The 1196-nt window shown below is 58.1% G+C and overlaps 1 protein-coding gene across 1 annotated transcript in view; it reads right to left on the reverse strand.

The window, feature by feature from the left end:
• Positions 1–1044: 1044 nt before the first annotated feature.
• Positions 1045–1196, reverse strand: part of LOC105296395 (histone H4-like) — a 458-nt gene continuing 306 nt past the window's right edge. Inside the window, exon 1 of the mRNA XM_023534403.1 lies at positions 1045–1196. This exon is cut by the window's right edge and continues 306 nt beyond it. Within this exon, the coding sequence (XP_023390171.1) occupies positions 1103–1196 (94 nt within the window). The 3' untranslated portion in view covers positions 1045–1102.

Consider the following 1196-nt stretch of genomic DNA (forward strand, 5'->3'; position numbering starts at 1 on the left):
TTATGTAATCGTGAAGCCGGACTCCAGATTACTCAAGCCTGGGAGATTTAGTGAGATGGGAAGGATCTGGTCGTCAGCAGGCATGCGGATTCAGTGAGGAGGGACCACGATGTATTTACATGGGGAAAGAGCCCGCGGAAAGAATTAAGACTTTAAGTTGGGCTATCATGATGGCTGCAGTAGGACATGCAGCTAATTTATGGTCCAACCAAATAAGATATTGATAGTGGAAGGGGCCTCCATTAACTATCCTAAGACGGAGCAGGTAGAGACTGGAGCTGTTCCCGGTAAACTGGGGTGAGTTTTCACTCTGGGTTTAAGTGGCAAATGCAAGTCCTCAGGTAGGGGAAAGATTTAGGGCGCAGGTGGCAGAGTGAGCCCGGATGGCCTAAAGGCCACTTCTGCCTGGTGGGTAAATAGAGAGGTCAGTTTGCAGTCAGGGTCACAGGTGGGGAGGTTATAGGTTGAACACGTGAAGGAACGTTTAAGATAAAATATCAAAATTTTGGAAATAAAGCAGTAGGATGATCGATGACTCGTGTGCCAGAGTCCCCCGTCTGGGTAAGGCATAAACAGTTAAATGTCTCCCCCACACCTGAGCTGTCCATCCACAGGTGTGTGTAGCATTTCCCGCGGGAGGGAGGCCGGCGTGCAGGCCGGGGCGCCCTCTGCCGGCCGCGCGGAGCAGGGCGCCCGGACGCCTCCGGGAAGGCGCGTTGTCCTGCACTTGGAACGAGGACACCGGTGACACCACTCGGTAACGTCCGGGTTGGAAAACTTGCCGTCCCAAAGGCGACTCGCCCCGGGCGGTTCGCGAGCAGCAGCTTCGGAACGCGCGAGGACCCGCCGTGTCCCCGGGGCGCGTTCACCCGCCATCTTCGGCGGTGGCCGCCGACTGGAAAACGGCCCAAAGCCAAGGTCGCCAGACCTGGCAAAGAAACGCCGTTTTCGTTAAAGGTGAACATTGCAGCAGGCCGGCGACACGCGGCGCCGGGCGTCGCCTCCCGGGCCGGTCGTGAGTTCACAGCCCTTCGCGTGACCAGGTGGGTGGCCCTGAGAAGGGCCTTTGGTTTTGCTGCAGAAAGCGAGTCGGGGTTCAGACTCAGCCCCCGAAGCCGTAGAGCGTGCGGCCCTGGCGCTTGAGCGCGTAGACCACGTCCATGGCCGTGACCGTCTTGCGCTTGGCGTGCTCCGTG

This window comes from Pteropus vampyrus, unplaced genomic scaffold, assembly GCF_000151845.1.
Source record: "Pteropus vampyrus isolate Shadow unplaced genomic scaffold, Pvam_2.0 Scaffold124, whole genome shotgun sequence".
NCBI lineage: Eukaryota > Metazoa > Chordata > Mammalia > Chiroptera > Pteropodidae > Pteropus > Pteropus vampyrus.